The sequence below is a fragment of the Zingiber officinale genome, chromosome 6A, assembly GCF_018446385.1.
Source record: "Zingiber officinale cultivar Zhangliang chromosome 6A, Zo_v1.1, whole genome shotgun sequence".
Lineage (NCBI taxonomy): Eukaryota > Viridiplantae > Streptophyta > Magnoliopsida > Zingiberales > Zingiberaceae > Zingiber > Zingiber officinale.
The window spans coordinates 17017470-17045441 of NC_055997.1; the positions used below are offsets into that span (position 1 = coordinate 17017470).

At 39.8% G+C, this 27972-nt stretch overlaps 4 protein-coding genes across 4 annotated transcripts; 2 read left to right on the forward strand and 2 right to left on the reverse strand.

Moving 5' to 3' along the window:
• Nucleotides 1-322: 322 nt before the first annotated feature.
• Nucleotides 323-893, reverse strand: LOC121995956. Its single transcript, XM_042549740.1, has one exon. It carries the CDS (start codon nucleotides 832-834, stop codon nucleotides 415-417), a length of 420 nt encoding a protein of 139 aa, XP_042405674.1. The 5' UTR covers nucleotides 835-893; the 3' UTR covers nucleotides 323-414.
• Nucleotides 894-1427: 534 nt separating this feature from the next.
• On the forward strand, nucleotides 1428-17326 carry LOC121995955 (probable E3 ubiquitin-protein ligase LUL2). The gene is made up of 3 exons (XM_042549739.1): nucleotides 1428-2191; nucleotides 14991-15489; nucleotides 16876-17326. The coding sequence occupies exons 1-3, from the start codon at nucleotides 1461-1463 to the stop codon at nucleotides 17020-17022; spliced, it is 1377 nt and encodes a 458-aa protein (XP_042405673.1). The 5' UTR covers nucleotides 1428-1460; the 3' UTR covers nucleotides 17023-17326.
• Nucleotides 17327-18654: 1328 nt separating this feature from the next.
• LOC121995957 (malate dehydrogenase-like) lies at nucleotides 18655-22613 on the forward strand. Its single transcript, XM_042549741.1, has 7 exons — nucleotides 18655-18791; nucleotides 20305-20463; nucleotides 20543-20718; nucleotides 20845-21122; nucleotides 21223-21358; nucleotides 21435-21546; nucleotides 22324-22613. The coding sequence occupies exons 1-7, from the start codon at nucleotides 18749-18751 to the stop codon at nucleotides 22416-22418; spliced, it is 999 nt and encodes a 332-aa protein (XP_042405675.1). The 5' UTR covers nucleotides 18655-18748; the 3' UTR covers nucleotides 22419-22613.
• Nucleotides 22614-25303: 2690 nt separating this feature from the next.
• Nucleotides 25304-26119, reverse strand: LOC121995959 (transcription factor MYB4-like). Its single transcript, XM_042549742.1, has 2 exons — nucleotides 25920-26119; nucleotides 25304-25840 (listed from the first exon to the last, which is right to left on the reverse strand). Exons 1-2 carry the CDS (start codon nucleotides 26050-26052, stop codon nucleotides 25335-25337), a joined length of 639 nt encoding a protein of 212 aa, XP_042405676.1. The 5' UTR covers nucleotides 26053-26119; the 3' UTR covers nucleotides 25304-25334.
• Between the last annotated feature and the right edge of the window lie 1853 nt (nucleotides 26120-27972).

A 27972-nucleotide genomic window follows, 5' to 3' on the forward strand; every position in this document is an offset into this window, starting at 1 on the left:
TTTTTTTTTTAGGATGCTTTGATTTGAACTCGGTTTGATTTGACCTAGACTCAGTCTAAACTGATAGCTTGGTCTCACTCAACTTGAGTTTGGTTGACTTTTACCCGAATCAGTTTGACTTGAGCGGAGCTCTATTTTGATTTGTTTGTCCAGCGATGGTTAACTATCGAACTAGCTCGATGAGGACAACAATTGGACTATACCATTCTCGACATGATCCGACATGGTCCAGCTTGGGTTGGGTCTTGTGTGGCCCAATAGTTCCGACGGGTATAGTTAATGGTGCATTTTGTCTAATGGTGAAGGGCTAATTGAGAAAGGATTGAAAATCATGGGAGCGAAATGAAAATTTCGGATTTTTTTAATAATATACAATTAATTTACAGTGCGAAGAAAAAAAAATACACAGATAATTTAAGGGCCCCACATCTCCTGAAAACTAGACTGGAAATACACCATGACGAGCAGCAGGACGACGACGAGGGCGATCGTCCACGGCGAGCCTCCTCCCTCATCCGACTGGCCGCCGTAGTCGTAGTACCCTCTCCGGCGGTGGTGGCCTGGGAAGAACACCCCGTAGAAGGCCTCATCCAGGCTCTCCATGGAGGACACCCAGCGGATGAGGAAGACGAGGAGGACGGGGAGGAGCAGGAGGAGCCAACTCATCTGCTCCTCCGCCTCCTCCACGAAGGTCTCGTAGTCGAAGAACCAGGAGAGGCCGAGGAGCAGGAGCACCATGAGCAGGACGAGCAGGACGGGGTAGGGGGGAGGCGATAGCGTGAAGCCCTCCACGAGAGCAGAGGAGGAGTAGCCTCTTCTCGGATCGTACGCCATGAGAGAAAGCAGAGGAAAAACAGAGGAGAGGGCGTCGCGCGCTCCCCTTCCCCTTCCTCTTCCCCGACGATTAATCGATTATTGGAGGCGGCGAAGATGGAGAGAGGTCGAGACAGATGGAAGGCCGTCATTCGCGAGGCATTTAATGGTGATTGACGATGAGTTCGGCGTGCGACATGGATTCTGCTCACTGAACACAGACGAGCCACGAGGCCTGCGGCCATTGAAGAACAGCGAGAGCTTCCTTGACCGTAAACAAGCTGTTCATATTTTTTAAAAAATATAATTGAAATTTAATTATTTCTCTCTGCATCAAAGTGCCACGTCCTAAACCCACTCACAAGCATCGGCCACGTGGCGGATAGAAAATGATGTCCGACCAAGGTCGGTTGTGGGTCCCGCACACAAATAATTTAAAAAGAAAGAGATATTATAAATTAAGTTAAAAAATAAAATGTTGTTTAAATATTTTTTAATTAATAAACAAAATAAGGTGCGCTTTTTAATTTTTACCCAATAAGAGTTTTAAAACCTAAAGATAGGAGTTTTATGTGAATTAGGATAAATGATGGATCTTTTTGAGAAAAGGTTTCTCGTTTTGGTGGAGTTGTACGCTGCCTTCCATTATGTTGTGCCCCCTCCCCAAAAGAGGAGGTTCTCGTCCTCGCTTTTCTTCCCCCACAAGAAATCCCCAAATTGCCGTCCAAATTGTTCCCAAGATCTCGTCTTGGTGTCGTCGGGAGACGCCTCTGTTGGATCCCGGCGAGTCCTCCAGATTTCTCCGCCGGATTCCGGTCGTACAGCGTATGGGGAACGCCGGGAGCAGCGGTAATGGCGTCGGCGGCGGTCGGAGGAGGGCCTCGGGTCCTCACCACCATCACCATCACCACCAGGCTCCCTTCGGCCCCGCCCCTTCTCCGCCCCAGCCTCCGCCGCCGACACAGCAGCAGCAGCCGATGGAGGTGACTGCTAATCGCTACGTGTTCGCCGCCGCGACTCCTTACCCGCCGCAGTACCCTAATCCGAACCCGCCGCAGTACTACCAGTACGGGTACTACCCGCCTCCGCCGATGGCGACGCCGGTGCCTCTCCCTGCGCCGTTCGATCACCACCACCGCGGAGTCGTCGGGCCTCACGGGGAGCACCCACCCCACCATCTGGGGTGGGTGGGTGGCGGGAGGTATCCGGCGCCCTGTGGTCCTCCTCCCCTTCCTCCTCCTTATGTTGAACATCAGAAGGCCGTTACCATCAGGAACGATGTTAATGTCAATAAAGAGACCATCAAAGTTGAGCCCGATGAGCAGAATCCTGATTGTTTCCTTGTTGCATTTTCCTTCGACGCCACCGTAGCTGGCAGGTGATCCTTTTCTTGTCCATTTATAAGAGGATTTCTTTCTAGAACATATATATGCATTTATTTCTGCTTCTGTCTTCCTCATGTGATTCAAAAATTTCCACTTTGCTCTGACTTCTTGTTCTCCTTTTATTATTCTTATTTCTACGTCTCACATGATAGATTGACTAGTTCAAAGTAAAGAGGTCGTTGTACAAAGAAAATTTCTTAGCGTAAGTTCATTTTATTTGTCAGGTGCTGCTAGATAACTGATAATCATAATAAATGCTCGTTAATTGTTTTCTTGCTCTGACTTGTGTTTATTCATCTTGAATTCTCCAATATGAGTTCCAACTCCGCACTATTTCAACAAACTGTCTCTCTGCAGCAGTAATCTTTTTATGCCAAAGTTGCTATCATATCAAATATGAACTGGTCTAAGCAACATTGAAGCTCGTATACATTTATAGATTAATGAACTACTATTTTTTGTAATGGATATTTATGTGTTTAAGTGCAACATGGAGATGTTTTTGGATGATTATAATACAGTATTCCATTCTAAAAGTCATTGCTAGTTATTTTCCATGTCCAAGCAAACAAGGAATGCTTACAACTCAGTGATGTAGGAAAATGTATACATTAGAAAATATTGTCTCAATGTTTTTTTTGCTCTTTATTATTTTTAGTATTTTCACAATTTCCACTAAACTTAAGAAACATTATTTGATATTATCTAGTCAAAATCAATTATAGAATGGTGGTTTTATGTGAAGTAATGTTTAATGTTCAGAAAGTTTTGTTCCATTGTTGCAAAGTATTTTATGTTTTCCTCCATAAAACATTTATCATAGGCCGCGCTAGTTTTTGAAGTGATGCCTTTGTATTTAGTTACACACATATTTATTTGATTCATAGATAAAAATTCTTCAATTCTAGGTTTTGATCGTAGATTTTATGGTGTACTGATTAGTGGTGGATGTGTTGTCTTATTGCCCAATTGCGTTCCCATGACAGAGAATATTGTGACCTCGTATTAATCTACATGGTTGATATGACTTCTATCCGAGTCCGAGGAAGATGAGGCCATGATTAGTTGGGGAAATGTGGAATTGAAATAGTCAAACATTTAACAATAAAAGCCATTCAAGAGTGGCTGAAAGATAATCCGTTTTAAGTTGTTTCTTTCAGTTTTCTAGGTTTATAGTTGTTACAATTTGTAAGGGAGCGTGTTTTAACTCTATTTTGATGATTCTATTATTTCATCCAAAACAGGTGGATGCCTTGTGGTTCTCTTATAGAGTTGGCTATGGATTTTAAATTTTTATGTCTCATTTAAACTCATTTAAAAACTTAATGTACTTTATCTGTAGAGGCTTAAGTGCTAATTTATATTGATCGTGAAAAATTATGTTAAGAAGCTGGAAAATTAAAAACCATACAAGCAAACATGGACCTGTTTACCTTAGTTATCAAAATGATTATTTGACTATAGTTTGAGTTATTGGATTTAAGCCTAGCGTACAAATTGAGCCCTTCATGTCATTTGTTATTTTGATACTTGGACACTTGATCTATGCCCATGTACACCTACCTGTTCAACACTAACACTTAGAGTGGACACTCGACAAACATTTGATTGATTAGTTGGAAATAATTTTTGGAAAGTACTCGGAGCCAAACTGATCCGGAGGGTAATTAGTGGGTGCTATGTTGATAAGAGAAGATTGGTGACCGTGCTGAGATGGTTCTAGCAAAGGGGAAACCGAGTCGACCCTTGGCTCCTTAGCACTCCGGTTTCTTGGGTGCACGCCGACTTCTTAGGCACCCTCGACTCCTCAATGCCTCGACTTCTTGGCCTCCAGACTCCTCAGCATCTCATCAACTTGGCAACTCAATTCGGAATTTAGGAGTATTTCAGGAAAAGGATAATTATTACGTAAATCTCAGATTAATTCAGGAAAAGGATAATCATTGCATAAATCTTTGATTATTTTGGGAAAAAGGCAGTGATATGAATAACTCTTGGATTAATTAAGAAATTAAATAATAATATGGAAATCGGAATGGGAGGAAAAATACCCTTTCTAACATCCAAGGTACATGCACACGTACACATTAAAACCTTAATTTTGCTCTCTTTCGTTTTCATTCTCTAGCTTGAGTGTCGGAGTGGTTGAGTCGGGGAACCTTGGCCGTTCTTCTTGTTTATCTTCATCTAGGCTCGCAGAACCATATCATCGTCCTCTTTGTCATTTAGCAATTGATGATTAAGTTGGCAACAAAGCCAACTCACCGGTGATTCACCCGTCGATGTTCAAATTGGCGCTGTTGATGGGAAAATTAAGTTAATGACCTAAACTGGGACATTAAGATGGATGATGCTAGAAGACCTAACATCATCGCCATGACAACAAAGGATTTCGACAAATTGGTAGCGGTGACGGTGCAAGTGGTATTAACGGGGCAATCCTTGCATCCTCCACCAATGCTCAATTCCTCAATTGAACCTCCACCCCAGTCGGTTGAAGCAACACCGACACAACAAAATGTACCTTGACCTACGGGAACGTTGTAGACTGCTTCTCCCATACCAATTGGTAAGTCCATTGCGAGAGAACATTTTGGCGAAACCCCTCAAAGAGATTTTCTAAGGGAAAAAGACCACAAATCTGGTGGAACGAAAGCTCTTCGAGGCCTTTGTTTTCGAGGGGCATCCTCCAAGATGAGTTGTCAAGACACTTTCGGTTGTTGTAGATCAAGAAATATAATGGCACTACAAAACCCGAAGATCACATTTGCAAATTTGAGAATGCTTCTTTATTACATCAATATATGGATGACGTCAAGTGTCGAGTTTTCTTGATCACGCTCTTGGGCTCGGCGCAGAGATGGTTTAGTCAACTCCTTGCTTCTTCTATTCAAACTTTTGAGGAGTTTAAAGTTGTCTTCATGCAACACTTTGCAACTTGACTATCAAAAAACGCTGCATGATTTGTTCGCCCTTGGGTAGAAATTCAAAGAACCCCTGAAAGAATATTGACAACAATTTAATCGGGAAATTCCCTACTTAGTTGCTAATGTGGTGTTGGTGTCCAAACCGAGAGGCAAATGGAGAATCTGCATCAATTTTCAGATCTCAATAAACTTGTCCAAAAAATTGCTACCCTTTGCCTTGCATGGTAGATTTTATTCTGGTTGTGAACTTATATGTATGTTGGATGCATATCAAGGTATCATTAGATTCTCTTGGCATCTGAAGATTAAGAAAATGTTAGCTTCATAATCACTAATGGAATCTTTTATTATACTACCATGTCGTTCGGTTTGAAGAATGTAGGGGCAATATATCGACTCATAGATCAAGTCTTTAACATTAAATTGGAAGATATATTTAGGTGTATGTTGACGATATTTTAATCAAGTCTGTCTGAATTGGATCTTGATCTCAAATATCGAGGAGACATGTCGTATGCCTAGGGGCTTAAACTTAACCCCAATACATGTTTGTTTGGAGTCAAAAGTTGTAAATTTCTTGGATACATAGTGATCGAGCGAGAAATTGAGGCAAACTTTGAGAAAATCTAGACGCTTCAGAACATGCCTCCCTTCGCAACCTCAGGAACTTTCGTTATTCATCTCCCGCTCAGTTGATCGTAGTCTACCCTTTTTTAAGGTATTGAGGAAAACTTCTAAGTTTGAGTGGGACGTAAAATGCAATAAAGCTTTCGCAAATTGAAAGAGTATTTATCTCGACTATCTTTACTCTCCAAACCGGTGGTGGGAGAAATACTATGGGTATACCTATTAGCATCTGAAGGAACAGTCGCCATAGTCCTACGCCGATAGGAATATGTTATACAATACCCCATCTATTTTCTAGGCCACTTGTTGAAGGATGCCGAAAATAGATACACTAATTTAGAGAAATTAGCTCTCGGGTTGACCCTCGCTGCCCACCGATGAGGATATATTTTTTCGCTCACCCTATCACAGTCCTCACCAATAGTACTTTGGGCCCGGTGTTAATGAATCCTAAAGCCTCTGGGAGATTGATCAAGTGGACCATCGAGTTGAGTGAATACAATATCCAATATCAGCCGCAAATAGCTATTAAAGTTCTAGGCTTAGCGGATTTTCTAACAGAAGTTCTTGATTAGGGAGTAGATGGGACGTGGAAGATTTATATGGATGACTCATCAACCTGGCAAGGTAGTGTAGTGTGATCGGGATATTGTTAATCTCTCCTATAAAAGATGTGCTCCAACTTTCTGTCCAACTCGATTTTCGAGCGTCCAATAATGAAGCCGAGTATGAAACCTTACTCACCAGACTTCAAGCAGCAAAATAGGTCGGGGTCTCTCGAGTGATCATCTATTCATATTCTCAGTTGGTTGCTCTGCAGTAGAAGGAAGCATTGAGATCAAAAGCGATTGATTACGACGATATGCGGACATTTTCGAAAAGTTAAAAGATGATTTCTGAAAGGTCACTTTGTAGAAGATTCTTAGAGCGGATAATCAAAAGGCATACCAAACTAGCAAGTGTATTGACATGTTGGAGAACGGATGACTGCGTGACCAAGCCTCAAGTCGGGATGAGCCTACCAATTGGAGAACACCCATCATTGCTTATCTTAAGCAAGAGATTGTACCTATTGATCTGGAACAAGCCCAATTGTTCAAAAGAAGGGCTCCTTGTTTTACTTTAACTGGGGACATATTGTATAGATGATCCTTCTCGTGCCTCCTCAAGTATCTCGGTTTCAATGACACCGATTCATGAAGGCATTTGCGGAAAGATATTACTAATCGGGTATTTTTGGCCGACAATGCAGCCTGATTTATCGCAGCCTGTATTCATTGCCAAAGACACCAAAACCTTTGTCACCGCTCGACAGAGTTCTCTTGGTCGTTGTTGATTACTTTTCTAAATGGGTCGAGATCGAAGCCTTGGCCTGAATAAGTAAAGATGCAGTTGAAAAGTTTGTCGAAAAATATAGTCTGTTGATATAGCATCCCTCACAAACTTGTCTTTGATAATGACAGACAATTTCAGAGTCGTCGACTAAAAGAGCGGTGTGTAGTAAGTATTCACTTTAGTAGCCTACCCATAAAGCAATGGGCAAATCGAGGTGGTCAATTGAGAAATAGTCCGTGGACTCAAAATCAAGTTGGACAATGTCAAAGACATTTGGGTGGACGAGTTGCCGAGTATTCTATAGGCCTACGGAACCACACCTCAAGAAAGCGTAGAAATGACTCATTTCCATCTTGTTTATGGAGGGAAGGCGATCATCCTAGTAGAAATTGGGGAATAATCAATTCAAAGAAGCACTTATGGACAAGACAATTCTAAATGACTCGAGAGCGAGTGGCTGCTTGACTCAAGACGTATCGACAACGGATGTGTATCAAGTATAATAAACGGGTCGAGATCCTTCAAGTTGCGGTAGCGAACTACCCTTCGCACAAGGGTCGAGCGAGTATTGCATCACCTTATCATTTTCAGGGCCCAAACTCCTTCAACTTGGGCATAGTCAAGATTGAAATCTTCCAGGCTATGGTAGCGGACTCCTCTTTACACAAGGGTCGAGCAAGTACCATATCACATTGTCTTTTTCAAGGCCCAAATTCCCTCGACTCGGACATAGTCGGGATCGAGATCTTCCAAGTTGCGGTATTGAACTCCCCTTCGAGCAAGTACCATATCACCTTGTCCTTTTTAGGGCCCAAACTACATAGTCGGGGTCGAGATCCTCTAGACTACTATAGCAGACTCCCATTTGCACAAGGGTTGAGTGAGTACCATATCACCTTGTCTTTTTAGGCCCCAACTCCCCCGACTTGGACATAGTCGGGGTTGAGAACTTCCAGGTTGCGGTAGCGGACTTCCCTTTACGTAAGGGTCGAGCGAGTACTGTATTGCCTTGGACTTTAAGGGCCCAAACTGCTTCGACTCAATTATAGTCGAGGGCGAGATCCTCCAGGCTACGGTAACAAACTTCTCTTCATACAAGGGTCAAGCGAGTATCATATCACCTTTTACTTTTCGAGGCTCAAACTCTCCTCACTTGGAGAAAGTCAGGGTTGAGATCGACACACTCCCCTTTGCACAAAGGTTAGTAGACAAAATGCCCTCGCCCATGGTAGTGGTAAGCAACAAATTTTTCAAACTTTCATCACGTTCAAAAGAAAAACGGTTACAAAGGATAAGTCCTCAATCAATACATCTAAAAAAATCCATGGTATCTTCATTAGGGATGCTCTCATTGATTTTCAGCAACTCGATGTCGGGGAGGGGAAGTCGGCAGGAAGCTTTCCATTCTCCACCAGCTGTTTGAGTGTGCCATCAATTTTATGCTGCACTATTGATACAAGAAGGGTGTTGACCATATTATAAAACTCCAATAATCGCAGGAATTCTTTCTTTCTGGTGGTTCAGCGCTCATCCTCTCCTGCGTGATGCTCCTTAAGCTTAGACACCGGGTTCTTCTGGGCTTCCACCGTCAACACGGCACGACACGACACAGAGGCTTGTAGTTCCGTTAGGGAAGCCTCTTGGCGACCTCCAACTCACATCATCGAGCTTCCATCAAGGCTTTGGCCGACTTGGTCTCCTCTCAAGTGGCTCCAAGTTCCACTTTCAAGAGACCGCGATGCTTCTGGTTGGCCTCCAAATTAGCATGGACGGCCATCACCTTAGTGTTGCAGCCTCTAATTTTATTTGATGTTTGTCATTGTGTCTATCTCCACCTGCAGTTGACTTAACTTATGCGCTGCACTAATCCTTTCCGTCGTTGCCTCCATTATTCCCCGCTTCAGTCGAATGATCATCACCTTATGCGGGGTCAATTGTCGCTTCAGGCTGTCAATCTCCGACTGTGCGAAGGCCATCTCCTCCTAAGCCGTGATTAGAACTTCCTACGAAGGGGCCGTGGTTAACTGGTATCCAGTTCAACTATGCGGACCTATAGCTCTCGCTTGCTCTACTAGATCTTAGGGTATCGCTGATCGAATACCATTATTTAGGACATATGCTTAGCTGTATTCAGCAAAAGTTCCTTTGCTAAAGCTCAGATGGGCATGTCCTTAGCCGCTTCTTCGGCGTCCCTCGAACCGATGGCTGTTGGACCATAATGGTGAGGCTGTTGGACCATAATGGTGAGGTTCAACCTATGCTCTTCTTGAACTAGCTCTTGGGATAGCTCCACGGCGACCAGGATGCCCTCTTCACCTGACAAATCCCCCTGACGATGCAAAACCTGGATCCATGGGAATGCGCGAATGACTCACCCCCATACAAGGATCTCCTGACTCTATAGGGGGCATAAAAGTTGCGATCCTAGGAGATGGTAGAATGTGCACTAAGGGAAGATTGACCAGACGGTTGTCCGACTCGACTGGCGTGCTTGATGACTGAATTAGCTAACGGATCAATGGACCTGTGGATTCAACTGGGACTCGTGTGGGGCGGATGGACTCATCACTCAAGTGGCGAGCTAAGGGTTTAGACGGGCGACACCTCTTCCTTGAAATTCTAAGGGTGGGCCTCCGACTCCCTAGATGAAGTCGGTCTCGATGCACTAGATCGATGAACTGGAGACCTCCTTAACTCCTCGCCGGGCTTGGTGCTCGCGCCACCGATTGGGAAATCACATCCGTTGGAGATGTAGCCGAAGTCGGAGTGCTGTTTCCTTGGGTGCTGCCTCGGTGAGATCAATAATGGTTGCCCTGTGCCCCTTTAGCTAGGCCGCAGTAAGTTTCATCACTTTATTCAGTGATGCCCTCATTGTCGTGTCAGCTGTAAAAAAAAATAATGACTTTAGTTAGATATCAAAACTCGGGATGATGAGAAGTCTTACCAAATGAAGCATTGAGGGGAGTTGCTCTAGGGCTCAACCTGAATCATTCCTTCCTCGATTAGGACATTGTTGCTAAACTACAAGCCCAGTAACTTCTAGGACGCACTGAAGTAGCCTCGCTCCAAGTGGTAGTCCTTCGAAGTGGGAGGTAAGGACAATTCTTGCTGCCATCGAGTCGACCAAGATATGAGACCCAGGGGTTTGTCGAAGAAGAATTGGGGTTTTCACCCCTTGTGTGATGAAGGGAGCTCCTTGATCAGGTTAATAACGACTTCTTCCATCTTCTTCGAGTAAAAGAAGAAATGGAAGATGTGAGGAGCGGAAAAGGATCACCACCCTAGATAAGATGCGGAAGGCATTGGGTGATAATGGGATATGAAAATATTGCGATACTTTGATAAAGAGAAAACTAGGATAGTGAAACGCAGACCACTCAACATGTGACTTCAGAAGGTCACAAAATCCGGAGGACGATCTGGCCGATCGTTACCATTCGGAAGCCCTAACAGATGATCGGTCGGAATCCCATAAGTAGTCTTAATCGATCCCAGGATGCATCGGTAAAACTTGAAGTGGTGGATCTATACCAAAGAACAAAAGAAGATTCCTCGGCCATGGAGTGTGCTTCTAGACTACCGAAGATGGGTGAAAAGAAAAATCACAGAGACAAACTAAAACAACTTATTGAGTAGGAAGGAGAGTTCGGAGACAAAGAAAACGAAGAAGACGAAGGACGCCGAATGCAAAATTAGTGATTGTATGCAGGGACATTCTTATTTGACCTAATATAGCTCTCTTCAGAAATACGCAAGGAATCCGCAACGTGACTTAAGTAGTCCAGGCAGTTGGAATTATTCCGATCACACACAGTTGGACTGTCGACTTCTTCAACTAGACTTGAAAGGGAGACTTGTAATTCGGAGGGTAATTAGTGGGCACCATGTGGATAAGAGAAGATTGGTGACCCTGTTGAGATGGTTCCACCAAAGGGGAAATTGAGTCGACCCTTGACTCGTTAGCAACCCGACTTCTTGGGAGCACCACAGCTTCTAAGGCACTTGACTCCTCAACGCCCCGACTCCTCGGTCTCTTAACTACTTGACATCCTGTCTCCTTGGCGACTCGACTTGGAATTCAGGACTATTTGAGAAAAAAGATAATCATTACGCAAATCTTAGATTAATTTAGGAAAAATGATAATCATTGTGCAAATCTTACATTAATTCAAGAAAAGGATAATCATCGTGGGATTATTTCGGTAAAAAGACAACAGAATGAATAAATTATTTAAATAATTAAATAATGTTGGCATGGAAATCAGAATGGAAGGAAAATATCTGTCGTTTCCATATAAAAGGTAGCCTTTCCAGCATCCAAGGTACATGTACACATACGCATCAAAACTCTAATATTGCTCTTCCTCTTCGTTCTTTGACTTGAATGTCGGAGCGGCTACGTTGGGGAACCCTGGTTGTCATTCTAATCCTTTTCTTCTTGTTTGCCTTCATCTAGGCCTCGTCATTTAGTGATTGGCGATTAAGTTGATAACAAAGCCAACTAACCGGTGATTTACCCGTCGACGTTTGCAGATGGATCACTTACTCATCTTAGATACTCATATTTGAGTCCCTAAAACATAGATTTGCTGTATATCTCATTTATTATATATGCTGGATTTTTGTCCTCAACTTCTTCTCCTTGATGAAAGGAGTCAGACAACAAGGGTGAGTTGGAGGCAACTTCATCTTTCCATCTCCCTTCTTTCCTTCGACTTTAAGTAAAGTGAACGAGGAGGTTCTATGTTGTCCTATTTGATCAAGGGTTCAGAGTATGCTGCCTTAGAGGTTATATGAAGGTTGATGCTTGTAGTCAACACAGAAAGTTGACATATGGTTTACTACAACCTTTCTTCTTGATGCCAATAATAAGCTATGAACGTTAGTTAAAGACGGGGTGATGTTGACACAGGTTTAACAAATTAATAGAAATCTAGGTTAATCCAAATTCTTTGGTTTTTCAAGGTAATTATTAAATAGATAAATAAATATTTCATTAATTAGCAGTACTAATACTTTGATTGTATTTAATACTTGTTAATTTTATAATTCAGTTAGTAATACCATTGATTATTATTTGATTTTGTATTATTCATTAATAATATCATAGTGATCCTGTCGGGAAGCGGAGAAGACGAACCTGCCGGAATGACGTGTCTGGAAAGTTGACCGCATCCCCATGACCCGGTGGTGAGCTGTCTTCCGCGTTGACCAAGTCGTCCGAAGTCTTCTAGTCAACAACACCTGCAACCAGCGACCGATCCCTGGTACCTCGATGCTCGAGGTGGGTTTCGCGAACATATGAGTAGCCAGATAACAATAGAGAAATAAATGCACGAATAAGAAGTACGAGAACATACCCTGGCCCCCGAGGGGGGGGGCACCCTTGGATGGGTCGGCGAGCTGATCGCGATGCTGATCGAGTTGTCGTGGCCCGGATGAGTAGATGGACGTGAGCTAGGGGGGAGCCGGATCTAAGAGCAACGCCCTGGAATCCAGTACGGCAGGGCTCCAGAAAGACGGCACATAGGCCGGGTATGATAGCGGCTCGTAGGTCGGTACATGACACACAGATCGGATAATACGGCACGCAAGCCGGATAACCAACAACCTACAATCATAATAGCGATACGAAGAGTAAAATACAGCGGCTCGATGGCCGGAACCACATCGGCTTGCAGGCCGAACATCATCTCGACTCGAAGGTCGGGGTAAACAAACCTGAGCACTTCAAACTGCGACTGTCCGGAGGGTGACGGTGGACGGTTGCACCGAGGGTGACGGCGGACAACTACGCAGATGGTGGCGGCGGACAACTGCTAGGAGAGCGACGGCGGGCGGCTGCCTGGAGAGCGACGGCAGGCGGCTGCCTGGAGAGCGACGGCAGGCGGCTGCCTGGAGAGCGACGGCAGGCGGATGCCTGGAGGCGGTGCCCACTGTAGTCACCGGCAACAACCACTAGAAGTGCCGACGGCGGTGGCGGAGGTGTCGGTGGCTACTGGAGATGCTGGCGGCGGCTGTGGTAGCCTCCGGAAGCGGCAGTGATGGTGGGGGAGGTCGGTTGCAGCTGGAGTAGGTGGCGCTGGCTGGAAGCGACGGTGCCTGTCGCTAGAGATGGAGGCCTGGAGAACTCACTGTGGTGCTTAGCGGTGGAATGCTGCTCATGCGAAGAAAGGAACAAGAGGTGGCGGCCAACGACCGGCGCCGACGAAGGAGCAGACGATGCTGGCGGTTAGGTCGCGGTGGCGTGGAGCCACGACTCAATGGCGGCGAAGCCGCGTGATGCGCCGGCAGTAGCGGCGAGAGGCACCGATGTTGAGAGAGAAAGGAGGAGGTGGCCCGAGGACGCTCGTCGCTGGTGGATCTCTTCGGCGTCGATGACGATGGACCAAGAAGAAGCTCTTTCTTCTTCCCCAAGTGGCGGTGGTGGTACCAGGCCTCCCTAGTGGCGACGCTGCGGAGAAGAGGAAAGGAGGTATAAGAGAGGAGGAGGGGAGCGCCGGTGGCTTCGTCGGCGCCGGCGAAGGGTGCGAGAGGGAGAAAACACTACTTGGCTGGCGGCGGCCTCCTCCCCTCTTCCTCACTGTGAACAGTGCTTTAAGCACTAAAACCCTCAAGGCATTAACCCCTCAAAGGATGAAAATGCCCCCTTCCCTCTCCTTAATTCCTCTCATGCCCTAAACTATATCCGGATCACATAGTATTTACATAAACTTGTATTAGTATTGTAGTAAAAAATTATATTAATAAGACTGTATAATGTTGATCATATTATGCTCTTAATAGATATTACATTTTGTTTAATATATTAATTATTATGTAATTTGATTTTGTTCATTAATAATAACATGATAGTATTTATTATAAATTGGTATTATTATTATAGTGAAATATTATATTAATATTAACCTATTTAACATAAAGCATATTATGCCTTGACGGATATTACATTATATTCTATATTCTAAGACAGTTTTTTGGAGAGGATTGTTGAAAGCTAATGTACATTTGTTTTTTAACCTAAATCTTAAAGCACACGATTAGATGTGATTCACGGATTTACAAATTTGCTAAATTGGTTCTTGTTATGATTTCATATAATCTAAGTGGACAACCTTTTTCTCAGAAGCTTTTTACTTGGAATTGGAATTGGAGTTATTTAATTTTTGCCAATGGTGCTCATGTTTGTATTTGTTTCATTGGATGCAGTGCGTGTTTGATGATCTGTGCAATTTTTTGTTGCCTTCTTCAATCATGTGAATTTCTGATTCATTGATTGTCTTTCTTGGAGTTATTTAGGAATGGGGACTCAGAATTTCTGTGTACGTAAATTATTCAATTACTTGATAATAGATGGAGATTATCACATATGAAATTGTCTAGGATTTACAATGATCATAGATGCAATTTCTTAATAGATTAAAAAATGCCAAAACAATTAGAATCGGGCATAAATCAGTAAAAGATTGTGTGAGATTTCTTGAAATTGTTCATAGTTGCTTGGAATTCAATTAGAACTTGTCAAGACGACCTATGGCTCTCAAACTTCAAATTGGCTTGATTTATCACTTGGCCTCAATGTTAAATAGCAACTAGATATCTGGTTTGTTTTATTTGGAACCAAACACAATTTCTTGAGACCGAACTCTAACCGATGGATCCTGCTGAGACATGCATAATTTGCTATTCCTCTATCAGAATATGAATCTGTCCCTGCCAACCCCAGCCAGCTATTCGGAATTGGATGCACACTTATAGTGATCTTAGTGATGCTTCATTATCCATGGTCTCTTGGTTCTACACTCTACCCACAAAATGCATATCCTGTTGTTTGGTTTCAGTTGAAAGTTTCTATGTTACTACATCTAACTGAATCTGATGCTTTTTTGCATTCTTCAAACAGCATCACTGTGGTCTTCTTTGCAAAAGAAGGTACAGAATGTAACCTGACTCCGACAAAGGATTTCCTTCAACCGGTAACCGTATCTTTCAAGGAAGGTTTGGGTCAGAAGTTCAGGCAACCGTGTGGGACAGGAATCAATTTCTCAATGTTCAATGAGGCTGAGTTGATGAAGGGTGGAGAACTAGACATTTATCCGCTGGCAGTAAAAGCAGAAGCTTGTCCATTCAACAATCAAGAGCCAGTTGGTGAGGACCAGCAGCTAGAAACTCCTAACTCACAGATCACTCAGGCTTTCTTTGAGAAGAAAGAGAATGGTGAGTATCATGTTCGTGTGGCCAAGCAGATACTTTGGGTGAATCAGACCAGATACGAGCTGCAGGAGATTTATGGCATAGGGAACTCGGTTGAGAATGATGTTGATGGCAATGATCCAGGAAAAGAATGTGTGATTTGTCTTTCTGAGCCACGTGATACCACTGTTCTCCCTTGCAGACACATGGTAAGCAATATCTCATTTCTTATATTTATCCATTCTTCTTTACAATTTTCTGAAAAATAAACATGAAAATGATTTAAGGTAACTCTCAATTTTGAATGTTTTGTTTAATCTTCTTCTTGATGATAGGATTAGTTTCAAACTATTCCAAGTTCTGAGTTTACTTGTAATTAATTGATGTTATTTTCTTTAATTTATCCTAATCGTAGATCTCACCACCACAATGTTGAGCAATTAGAGAACCACACACAAAAGTTAGTGTAATAGAAATGAAAAGACTGAGATGAATGTCAGAATGTGTGATATTTACAAGAAAAACATAAAACAAAATAAAAAGCACTATTATATTGGGCCCATTTCATATCATTGCAAACCCTAGTTAATAGTCTAAATCGACTTAAAAGATTTGGTAGTAGTAATGTAGCCTTTCATAGAGTTCAATTAATAGAATAAGACACGGTACTCCAGCGTGTTAAAATGAGTCAAGTTGAAAACACAATATGCCTTTTCAACCAAACCGATCTCAACTATTGACCTGCAGTGTTGATTCAACCGTTAATCCAGATGCCAAAACCAAGTCCACTGTTAGGTCAGGAGAGAGAGGCTGAATTAGATTTTGATCTCACCTACTGGAAAACTTGGAACTTGCAGCATTACTGCTTCACCAGCAGCGAGTTCTTAAAAACACTACTGACCTAAACCATGTTGCTCTATGTATCAAAACTCAGCTCAGCCCTAACAGTTGCTCCAATACCTCCGATAAGAAAACTCGGATCAAAATGGACCGTATTGGTGGGGCTCCCTGCTTGTTCAATTAGTGTCCGTAGTCCAATTTTACATGAACATGTAATAGGGCTGCCTTGTAACCATTTCAAGCCCAAGTCTGAGTCCGCCATGTCTTTACATTTTGGTTTCCTGACCTGCTCCCTACAGTAGTGCTTGTGTGGTCGTATCACCGGCCACTTGATCAACAGTACTGCTATTGTAGAAAGGATTTGATCAACATGGTCCAATCTGTAGTCCTTTGAATGGAGGGTAAATTTACTCACATAATAATATTGCTTAGCTTATTGTGAAAAAGCAGCTTTTTGTGTAAAATAATTTCTTGCTTGCTCATATCATAAATTTGATCTGCATGATCCACAGAATTCTCTTTGTTTTGTGTAAAATACTTTCGCGAGAACCACTAAAGCAGTTTTTTTTTCCTATGTTGATGCATGTTCCAGAATCATGCAATTTTATTATTGGCCTGTGGTTCCAATATTAGCCGGTTGAACTGGCTGGTCTGATTTCATCCAATCGATTCATTAATTTGGTTGCCATCTATCAAACAAAAAACCCTGCTCCTGAAGCTTAACAAAATGTTTGTTGTTCATGGCTTTGTTGCAGTGCATGTGCAGTGAATGTGCAAAGATTCTTAGGTTCCAAACCAATCGTTGCCCGATCTGCAGGCAGCCAGTGGAGCGGCTGCTAGAGATCAAGATCAATAACAGCGCCGAGCAGCAACAGCAGCTGGAATCACAGGGCGTTTACTAGAGGGTGTTCACGAACTGGCCATCAACTTCTTTGAGGCATTGCATGCCTAGGGAGCCATTTCAGATGTATATTCTTTCAATCTGCAGCTCGAACGAGGGACCCTGTTCCGGATATTATAAAGATGTATCTTTCATCCCATTTTAATGTTGTTTCTTTTCTGATGTTTAGTTGGGTTGAAATTCATGCATGCAAACACGAAAAGAGAAGACAATTATTGTCTCTGTTTGTTCCTAATGGTGGATGAGACTGGGCTGAGGTGCAGTGCCTTCACCATTTTCGATCATAAAGCCAAATATTTATCACTTGTGATGTACAGGTAGGGGTCATGGTTATTCCATATGCGGGAAGAGTTATCATTTTCATGTCGCACTTGTAGGCCTGCTAGTTTTTATTTTGATAATTCATGACTAATTGTGAAAATGACTGTAGAAATTTTTTATCGATCGTTAGGATAAATCGAAAAGCGTGGATAATTTTTAATAGACGATTTAAATTCATGTAACGCACATGGTTTTTAATAGACAATTTAAATTCAGTACGTGTCCTGTTTTGTAAATTTCATTTCCATTAAGATATCTAGTAAGATATTGTGTAAGATCTAGGGAGACTAGTCGAGGTAAATATCTCTTTTATGTGCTAGTCATTATTTCAAAGGTTAGTAGTCGTTCGTGATTTACCTCCTTCGTGTTAGTCCTGAAACGAATTGATGGAGGTATTGGAGGTAAATGTATTCGTCTTTTACTATCAAGATCTAGGAAGACTAGTCATGTGGTAATGGTGTCATGGTTAGATATTCAACAGATAATTAATCTTAGCAGATTGAAAAAAAATATTGACAAATTGTATGAGTCTTATAGGTTAAATAGCCTTGAGGAGAAATAACTGAATTTCTGTTCCTTCTTTCCTTGTGTTGAAAACAAAATTTTAGCAAATACAAATTACGAAATCAATTGACTTTATTCTACGGTGTCATTTTATTTGATTTTATATTTTTTAATGAAATAAGGATGATTGTAAAAATACTAAATAACTAAAAATCCATAAATAAAATACCTTTTCAAAAAATATGAATTAATTTTGTACAAAAAAACCAATGCAATCATTCCACACACACTAAGACTAAAGAATCTCTTCTAGCTGAAGCTTTTTTAGAAAAGTTATCTTTTGCAAATCATGAATAATAATAATTCTAAGAGTGGACATCCACAACTTGAAATACTAAACCGGATAAATTTCTCTCACGGATGCTTATTTGATTAGTTAATTGGTGATAATTTTACTAATAGAGTAGAAATTAAATTTTAACGGTACTTAAAAAAAACTCCTCCTCATTTGGCAATCAATTATAAATTCTGAACGGTACTTAAAAAAAACTCCTCAGTTGGCAATCAATTATAAATTATGAACTTTAAGCAAGAATATAATTATCTTCTACTTACGACCCAATTGAATAAATTAAATTAAATTAAATTAAATTGAGTTAAAATAAAGAAAAAAATAACTTATCAATTGTTTTATTTTATTTATAAAACAAAGAAAAATCGAACTATTAGATATGGCACCAGATGGACGGTCAGATCGCGTCGACGGCATCATCCAATCCCTAATTGATCTTCTATTTAAGTCGCTCACGGACAGTCACTGAAGGGCTCATCCTTTCTCGCCCACAAACACAAAGTCGCCTGCTCGCCTTCTGCTCTGTCGTTCGCCTCCTCTCGCCCTCTCAATGGCCAAGGATCCCGTTCGAGTTCTCGTCACCGGCGCTGCAGGTATCGAACTCTATTCCAGATTGTGTTGTTGGTGGATCTTCATGTTTGCTACGTTTTCGATGTCGGGGATACCCTGTGCGGCCTTGATCTTTGTTTCCGCGCTTTTATGATTGTCGTAAGCGAATCAAGGTCTTATTTCACGCATAGGCTTTAGTTGATTGATCTTTTTTTTTTATCATAAGTATCAGATCCCTTGTTTGATAGGTTCCCGATCTCTCATCCGTGAGCATAGGGGGTTTTGACCTTATTTCTTGTTTTTGTTTTCTTTGGTGATCTTGTGAATGCGACGAATTAGGTTTCTTGATAGTTTTTATGTGGTAGATCGAGGTGTTAGATGGATTTCTGGTTCTCTGTCTGTGAATCTGATTTGATCGATCTTCCTCTATATTTTTATTGATTTGTTACAGGCTATTCTAATATCTAGGTCAATTTTGAGGTACCGATCAATACTCTGTCTGTCCAGGGACATTTCGTAGAAGGTAATCTCAATTAGATCGAGTTGGGGAGCCTCTTAGGGCCCTAGTTCCCTTCCTGTCCTTTTGAGTTCTGAATCCAGATCCAATCTTTGTCTAAGATAGATTAGTAGGGGTGAAGGAGGATATAGCAAAGGAGGGGTTTTTTTTTTTTTTTTTTTTTTTTGTAACTTGAGGAACTGGTAGTTTTTCCTTAGGAGCGAGTTTAGGTTGAATTGCTTTTGATAGTTCTGTTTTGCGTCTTGTGATTCAACTTTCCGCTTTCAATGTGGAAGAATGCGTTGTTATAGCATCAATCTGAAATCCTCCTGCTGGGTGAGATCTTCTAGCTTTGCTATGCTACTCTTCAATTAATAAGTCATTTCTAGAGTGACCAATTCCATCCTCACTTCCTACAACTTCTGTATCCTCTCTAGGTTAGATTAGATTTATCCTTAGTCCTCTCCATTTCGAAACTGAGATTATGATCGGCTTGAATGAACATGTTTTAGAGCTTATATGTGGTTATTAGATTCTTTGATACTGTCATGAAATTTTTCCTTTTTCTCGAATACTAAAAGCATTCTCCACATTTGCAAAATTTACTTCCTGCTTGACTTTGTGCTAAGAATGCACTCAACTATGGTTTGCTGTCTTGTATTTGTTCCTCATATTTTCTAAGAATCATAACTGCTTATCAACTTGGTTGTATTTCCTGTGTTGTTTGTCTTTCTTTTAAAAATAAGCTTTTGATGGTAATTTTGTTCCAATTAAATGCTTGCAAATGTTAAAAGGAGTTCAAGAGCATTCAAATGGAGACATAGAAATAAATCAGTTACCTTTTATACCTGCTCTTGTAGCAGAGCTGGAATTATATTTTTGACGATTTTGTTATCAATTATCCAAATGATCTTGTTGCATGGCCAACATGAATGATCTTTCTTCTAGTATGTTGGCATCGGATATTCTTATTTCTAATACTACTGGTCTTTTCCTTCATTTATTTGGACATTTCAATTGAAACTCAAAGTCAAAGAAGGATAATTTTTCTGTGCTTGCAGGCCAAATTGGATATGCACTCGTGCCTATGATAGCTAGGGGAGTGATGCTTGGCTCAGACCAGCCTGTTATCTTGCACATGCTTGACATTCCTCCTGCTGCAGAAGCTCTTAATGGAGTAAAGATGGAGCTAGTTGATGCTGCATTTCCTCTTCTTAAGGGTATTTTCAATAGTTCTCTCAGCAATTCCTGTGTATATCCTTAGTTCATGTGCTAAACATTCTAGCAACAACATTTTAGGTGTCGTTGCCACAACTGATGTTGTGGAGGCTTGCACTGGAGTCAACATAGCTGTTATGGTTGGTGGTTTCCCACGGAAAGAAGGAATGGAGAGAAAGGATGTGATGTCAAAAAATGTTTCCATCTATAAGTCTCAAGCTTCAGCATTAGAATCACATGCTGCTCCCAATTGCAAGGTTGGATTTAGTACAACTCTTATCCTATTTCATTTCTTGTATGACCAATTAGAAATCATCAGGTTGATATCCAACTAATGTAGTTTTTTCCCACTAATTTGACAACAATGCTTGATGCTGTTTTAGGTGCTTGTTGTTGCCAATCCTGCAAACACTAATGCTCTTATACTGAAAGAGTTTGCTCCATCTATTCCAGCAAAGAATATCACTTGTCTGACAAGACTAGATCATAACAGGGCACTAGGACAGATTTCTGAACGATTAAATGTTCAAGTTAGTGATATTAAGAATGTTATCATTTGGGGAAATCATTCTTCTACTCAGTATCCTGATGTAAGTCATGCAACTGTTAAGACATCAAGTGGAGAAAAATCTGCCCGTGAGCTTGTTTCTGATGATGAATGGTAGGGAAATAATATGCAAATTTATTTTTGTGTTTCTAAGTTTGATTACTCTACACTTTTGAAGTTAAACTTGCTTATCATCCATATCCTGTTGTCACAGGCTCAAGGGAGAATTCATCACAATAGTGCAACAACGTGGTGCTGCAATCATCAAAGCAAGAAAGCTTTCTAGTGCTCTATCTGCTGCCAGCTCTGCCTGTGATCACATTCGTGATTGGGTTCTTGGGACACCTGAGGTTATTTTTGTGTTCTCTATTTAAAACTCATGCTACTTGTGCTAAACTGTCTCAAATCTTTCCCATTCTTGTGCAGGGAACATGGGTTTCTATGGGTGTCTATTCCGATGGTTCATACAATGTACCAGCCGGTTTGATATATTCTTTCCCTGTCACATGCAAAGATGGCGAATGGACCATTGTCCAAGGTATGCAACCTTGTTAGAACAATTTATACAAATATGTGCCAAGACTGATTGAAAGAATGATAGATTAGTTCATTGTACTAGTGCTGGTTTCCATAACCTATGACATGAGCTACTATCAATTCATTCTTCAATACATTGTTTCCTGGCATGTCCTCTGATCTATCCATCCAGTTGCTATTAGACGATCATTTTGAAATAATAATAGTAAATTTTTGCAAACATCCCTTTTCTTTTTTGTTTGAAGAGGTGACAAGCTTCACAGATGCTATTTCTACAATAGTTGAGGTATAACAATGAAAAATGCTTGCAGAATAAATGTTTTACTGCTTAGACTGAAGTGATCTACATATCTTGAGTATACTTAAAGAGATCTTGACGTTCTTGGTCTTTTTAGTGGACCATTGTTCTGTTATATCTAATAGTCATTCATGGTTAGATTAAAGGAATATTTGCGCAATCCATAGCAATTCCTTATGAGTTATGACATTTTGATTAGACTTACAATTGAACAATTCACTGTGGGCATGGGCACGTTAGTAAGGCCAAAATACAGAAGAAAATTAGTGTCTCTTCACCTTTCAAAAAAAAGGTAGATCCGCTAGTATATATAAGGGATGAACATGCAATTAGCAGAAGCAGATGCGAATTTAATATTGAATTAGTGACGATTTTGTCTTCTTGAAATGTTTTGATAACATTTTCTGTTTCGAAACTATTTCAAGTAAAACAATTTGAGAAGTAACTTTTAATTGATGTATCTGCTTGCAATTTTCACAGGACTTTCCATAGATGAATTTTCAAGGAAGAAGCTGGATGCAACTGCAGAGGAGTTGACGGAAGAGAAGGCTCTCGCATATTCGTGTCTTTCCTAAGTTAACTGCCAGATTGGGTTTGTTTAAATAAATTCACTCAGTTGGGTAGCCCCCAATGAATTTTGTCTTATTTCATCGTAACATCGCCGCTGTGTTGGGCAACGCTTGTCATCTAAATCTGCTTCTCGTATCGTATTCAGTGAGAATAAGACTTTGAACTCATTTCCTGAGCTATGGATTACATTACTTACTCTACTGATTCTTTTTGTTATGCGTTAATTTCTCTTTGAGTCGCAGTGACAGTATTATCTGGGGATTATGATTCAACTACTGCACCCGTTCCGAGTACAACACATTAATACATTCGTCATGGTTGACATTTATAGGAATTTAAATGGATTTAGTACTATATTATGATCTAGTGTCCCCTTGCACAAGCGCTGTAGTTACCTTCGTCGGCAGTCCTATCTTCTCTGTCGAGCAGATAACTTCTCACACAATTGTTGCAACCATACATTTGTCCACCTTTATTTATATTCATACATATCTTAAGCTTTTGGGATGATTTATATAAGCACGTCTTAACGCACTGCATTATTTAAACACATGTCGTTGAGGCGACCTGGCCACGGGTTTGAATCCGATTATTATAGCTTCCAAGGTAAGAGTTTTATAGCTTTTAACTCGTTTAATTTATTAATCTACCTCTTTTAATTAGTTATTTGTTGATCTTATTCTAGTTTTTTATGAGTATATTTGATTGGTATCATGTAACTAATAATAATAAATACACTACTGAGCATTTAAATTTTTTAATCTTGAATATTATAATTTAAGGAGGAAGTTTAAATCCTAGAGAAAAATTTTATTAGCTAAATTCATTATAACCAAACTTCTAAAATCTTAAATCTTAAATCTATATATATATACTCCGTAAATATTTAAAATTATTAATTTTAAATATTATAAATGATGAGGGAAACTTAACTTTAGAGAAAAAATTTTATTGACTTAAATTTATTATAATTAAATTTTTAAATTTTAAAATCATGATTCTTAAATACATATAATATATCTTAAAAAATAAAAAAATTAAAAAAAATAAAGAATTGAGATGCCTGAATTTAATGTAGGTACCTCAACGATATTAAAAAAAAAAAAAAAAAAAAAAAATCTGAAGGCACTTTCAATGATCCGTAATGAATAATAATAATAATAATAATAATAATAATAATAATAATAATAATAATAGATCTGTTTTATTGATCTATTTTGGCTCAGTTTTTTGCAATCATCTTTCCCATTATTTCAACCCTGCTACGAATAAGATGTTCCCGTTTTAAAATATCTCATAAGTCATATTTAATAATTGATCCATTGGTATAAATTCAGTTAGCCGGCCCATGGAAATTTTTCAATAGTTATCCAGGTAAATTAGAAAGCGTGTGCAACGGTCAGCCCTCCGACAAATTCAATGGGATGAAGCTTAAAACACTAATACACTAATTGAAGGTTGAACTAAAATTATAAAAGCCATAAAACGTCAGATAAGGAAGAAGAAGATTTTAACACGGAATCAATGAATTAAGTAATTTTAATTCATAGATAGAAATAAATATACGTTTTTTATTTTAAATTTTTTCATATTTATAAATTTATAAATATTAAAAAAATAAAATATAAATAATAATTTTAAACCGTCATACATTATGAAAGAATTGTACCGTCTAGAAAGATTATGGGTCAAAATTTTATGAATATTAATTCACTCAGATATTATATATAATTTTATAATTAAATATATTTATATGTCACAGTGCCAGAGTGCCTTGACAAAGGTAATCAATGGCAGACGTTTTCCACTTGTTGGAATATCACTCTCAGCAATAAGAATTAATATTTCTGGAAGAAACTTTCTTTTCTTTTCTTTTCTTTTCTCACACATTATCAATCTTGATTAACTGCACAAACTTTTAGACTACGTTTGATAGAATATAATTTATCTTATAATGTAATCAATATTACATTACAAGGTTGATTATTTTATTTAGTTTAATTTTAAACTTGTAATGTAATATAATCTAAATTACAAAAGATAGTGAAATTTTGTAATCTGGATTACAAAATAAATACTATATAATCAGATTACATTACAAAGTCATCGTTTAACCAAAATTTAAATGTCAAATATACTCCTAGTCCACAATGGCCGCTATCCACTATCGTTGGTTGCCGTTGTCCACCGCCGTCGGCCCCGCTTGTCGATCGCCGCCGGCCGCCGGCGACCACCGCCGCCCGCCGGCGACCACCGCCGGCCGCCGGCGACCATCGCCCGCCGCCGGCCGACGACCACCGCCCGCCGCAGCCACCGGCAACCATTGTCGGTCGTCGCCCACCAACCGCTGCCACCACCGGTGATCGTCGCTGGCTACCACCGTCGACCGGCGATCGTCGTCATCGCCGGTTGCTGGTGGCGGTTGCCGGCGGAGGAGGCCAACAGCAACGACCGTTGGTTGCCGCAAGCTCCGACAGAGGTGCGACGGCCATCGGTAGAGGTCGCAGGATATTTTTGTCATTTTATAATAACACGAATTACATTCTTTATAAAAAATAATGGACACCAAACAAAAGAATATAATCATCTTTGTAATCAAAGATTACATACATTATATTACCAAACGTAGTAATGTAATCAAAATTATATTACATTACAAATTTGATTCATTACAAGTAAGATTACATTACACCCAACCAAACGTAACCTTAATATTTGCACCAAAATTTTTAATTTCAGAAAATTTGTATATAAAGTAATTAAAATTTGTAGACAAATAAATGATCAAATAAATGCACTGATTTAATTTGTCTTAATGATATACAACTAGGACCATTTCTTTCCTCAGAAAAATCAAAATCCAACTTTTTTTTTCTTCTTTTCTTTTATTTTTTTAAGAGAGAAAAATATAATTGTTCAGTTCAAAAGATAAGTTCTGATAGATCCCCTTCAGCTCTCACAAATAGTGCTCTCCAAAACTCCATATCGTCGTCGTCGCCATTATCGCACAAGTCGAACAGGTGACTTGCATCTTGAGACATTCCTTTCGCTGAAAATTCTAGAGTGTCCTCCATCTCTGACTCACTGACACGATCTCCATTGTCATTGCTGCTCGAGTACTGTTCATGCGATACACTACTGTCCACCTTTTCCATCTCTTCTGACTTCTCTGGTTGCATGTTCGGGCTCATGAAGAAGCTCTTCTTCTTCTTCTTCTTCTTCTTCATATGGGTGTGCCAAACGTTCTTGATCTCGTTGTCCGTCCTTCCAGGCAACTTCTTTGCTATAGCAGACCACCTGTTGCCGAGAATCTGATGCAGGCGAAGGATGGTCTCCTCTTCTTCCTCGCTGAAGCTTCCTCGTTTGATGTCAGGCCGCAGGTAGTTCACCCATCGGAGCCTGCAGCTCTTCCCGCACCTCAGCAGCCCTGATCGTTCATGCAACAACCAAAAAATTAAAGAGAGAAATCAGAAATGAAACTAATGATTAAGGAATATGATTCTCACCGGCTTGTTTAGGCAGAGCTCGCCAGTTGCCATGGCCAAACCTCATGATGTGCTCCACTAAAACCCGGTCCTCCTCTGGAGTCCATTGCCCCTTATTCAGACCTGCCTTCGCGCAGCAAGGAGCTCTCACCATCTTGTTAAAGATTGAATTAATTAATTAATTCAGTTCTCAGTCTCCTCTGTGCCACTGCATATATATATATATATATACAGGGATTTGTGGTTTCGTACTGAGCAAGAAGGTGCTTCTGAGAACTTTCATCTATAGAGATTGGAAGAGGCCAAAGGAAGGAGTTGAAATTTCCTTCGAGTTTGTGATTAAACGTCTCTTATCATATCATAATGGTTGCTCACATTAATGATACAGTTGAGTTGGTCAGGACTAAGACCATGACAATCCAAAAACTTGTATAATAAGACCATGTCAGTCAAAGGTGCAGGGCTGTGAAATGATTCAATAACGAAGTTAACAGTTTGTTTTATCAATAAATATAAAAACAAAAAATAATATACATTTTGTATATATACTACAAGCATGTACCACATGCCAACTATGTATAATACAATATTGGTACACATATAAAATATAATATACATTTTGTATATATACTACAAGCATGTATCACATGCCAACTATGTATGTATAACATATCACATGCAAACTATATATAATACATTGAAACTAATCGGTGATGAAAAAAATAGAATAAAAAATAATTATTTAATTGATATTTATTAAAGTTAATAGAATTATTTATATAAATTGTCTAAATATAACATATAATTTATAAGCATAGTAATAAATATAATAAATTTGGAAGTATTATTTTTGTTATTTGATTCATGTCGATCTTGATTATGATGCTGATCTTTATTGTGATGTCAAATATAATAAATCTCAATTGATTGAAATCAATTCGAGATTATTTTTCATTATTGTTATTACCCTCTGACAAACTCAACGGGAGTGTTTGAACGTTGAGTTTGAGTGCTAACTTGGTGAAACGTTGTCTGGATAATGACTTGATAAATATATCAGTAATTTGATCTTTAGTAGAGATTAAGAAATTGAAAGTTGTTGAGTCATCACACACTCACGAATAAAATAAAAATTAATCTCTACATGCTTGGTATAAGCATGAAAAACAAGATTTATCGCAAGATAAGTTGCTTCGATATTATCACACCAGATTTTAGGTGTAGCAGTTGGAGAAAAGTACGATTTAGAAAGAAGAGATTGTAGCTAAATAATTTCTGACGTCACGTTAGCTATAACTTTATATTCAGCTTCAGTATTTTAACGAGAGACTGTAGATTGCTTCTTTGAAAGCCAGAAAATAAGATTTTGCTTAAAAAACTATAGCATATCAACTAGTAGAACGTCTATCTTCAAGAGATCCAGCCCAATCTGTATCACTGTACGCAATCAACTCTCGTGAGGATTGATGATATAAAAGAAGACCATGTAGAATAGTGCCTTTAAGATATCGAAGAATTCTCTTAACACCTTCCCAATGGTATTTAGTAGGAGCATGCATAAATTGACAGACATAATTCACAGCGAAAGTAGTATCGGGTCATGTAATGGTGACATATTGTAGGACACCAACAATTCTTCGGTAGATCTGAGGGTCAGACATTGAAGAGGAGGATGAAGGTGCAGTGAAACCACCTTCAATGATTGGTGTGGAGATAGGACATGCACCATTCATTTTAGCTCGTTGTAGAAGTTCAGTAATATATTTGCTTTGAGAGAGAAAACAACCTTCAAAATGTGAGAGAAACTTTATGCTAAGGAAAAAATGAGCATTGCTAAGATCCCGAATAGGAAACTCTTGACGAAAAAGATGGAGCAAAGTAGTAATGTCATTTGATCACTACTAGTTATTAATATATCATCCACATAAATTAGAATAAATATTAAAAATTCCTCATTACATTTATAGAATAGGAAAGAGTCAGTTTTTGAACCAAAAAATCCCTGAGTATGAAGCCAGGTAAATAGACGATGAAACCATGCACGAGGTGCTTGTTGAAGACCATATATAGATTT